The 1,477-nt window shown below is 35.3% G+C and overlaps 1 protein-coding gene across 1 annotated transcript; it reads right to left on the reverse strand.

The window, feature by feature from the left end:
- Positions 1 to 407: 407 nt before the first annotated feature.
- Positions 408 to 989, reverse strand: C922_05714 (hypothetical protein; the record flags this gene model as incomplete). Its single annotated transcript, XM_008821285.1, has 1 exon — positions 408 to 989. One exon carries the CDS (start codon positions 987 to 989, stop codon positions 408 to 410), a length of 582 nt encoding a protein of 193 aa, XP_008819507.1.
- Positions 990 to 1,477: the final 488 nt, after the last annotated feature.

The following is a 1,477-nucleotide window of genomic DNA, read 5'->3' on the forward strand; positions in this document are numbered from 1 at the left end:
TACTTTTCCATGGCAAAAAATACAGTCACGATGCCACTTTGGCACCGATCATTGCTGAAACGGTGCTGTATAATCCACTTGGCTTCTGTTTCCAATAAAGAAGATTTTATCAGATAATTGTATATATAAGCATATAGGTACAAGTATATTTATTTTTGCTATTGTTAGGATCTTATGTATGCATATACATGTATACCTACCGCTCATCGTGTTTCTCTCAACGGTTATCTGTGGGCTCTCACCATGAGTATCCCTGACTCCAATACACATTTATCTAACTGACGCTCCTCCATAGTAATTAGCTCATTTATAAATAAGATAAACGCACATTCGCTTACATTTATAAGAGAGTCATGATGTAAGTGCGGCAATTTATCCCCTATGACGTAGTCGAAAAAGAGCCTATTCTAATACTCCTCCAAGATCCTCATGGTTCTGTTAATACTATGATTGCTGTTCCGCACCTGTTCCCTTTCAATGTTTCCATCCACGCTATACGGACTTTTTAATTTTCCCAAATAATATGATAAATGGTCCTTCAGCGTGTGCATCGCCGTTGTTGCATGTTCCTGCAATTTTATCCATCTGTCAAGCATCAGCTTCCTAAATAAATTATCATTCACCGATCTGATTATTTCATTTATATCTTCCCCTTTAAAGTTTTGAAGGACGACGTAACATTCTTCACTTAACTGAGGTGGGTTGTACGAATTTTGGGAAAATCCCTCTATTGTGTTTATACTTTTCTCTGACTTTTCATATAAGTTGTCTATAATTCTGGAAATAACGGTGTGATAATTCCCTCTGTTTAGTATTGTAATTTGGTAGAGTGTTATGATACAGGCTGTTTTCAATTTCAGGATAATAGTCCGTTGATTCTCTCTCTGTTGTATTATCATTTCTCTGTGGAATATGTAGTGGGCTGTCCTTAATTTGGTCATCCGGGTGTCTTGCCCTTTTCTGGGCTTCCTCTTTACATATATATTCATTCTGGTCCCTGAGGTGCTCAGTTAAATTTCATGTCTGCTTGTGGAAGAAATGTAACATTTGAACAGTAACATTCAAGATATAGACATGCTAAAATTCGATATCTTTCAGACATTAAAAAAATTATTAATATGTACTACGCTTACTTCTTCTGTGCATATAGTCTACAGTAGATGTGGGACTCTTTCCTATTTTAACAGACGTTTTATCTGACTCAGATCCTGACAAAAATAATCACCACCAGGGATAGCACACCCTGGTGCATTGGATTGAACAGAAGAAAAATTCTGTCTCTTTCTATTTCCTTCTCATCTATCCTACATGAATAAATATACGTACAGAAATTTACTTGGTATATAGTAGTGCCTGTGTACAGAGATGTTAACCCTTATATGAGAGAAATCATTTAATGACAATAATTTTTAAAAGTAAAAAAAGAAACTTGCGTTATAGTAATAAAGATTACTCTCGATTTTCTGTATCTATATCT

This window comes from Plasmodium inui (genome assembly GCF_000524495.1).
Source record: "Plasmodium inui San Antonio 1 unplaced genomic scaffold supercont1.147, whole genome shotgun sequence".
NCBI lineage: Eukaryota > Apicomplexa > Aconoidasida > Haemosporida > Plasmodiidae > Plasmodium > Plasmodium inui.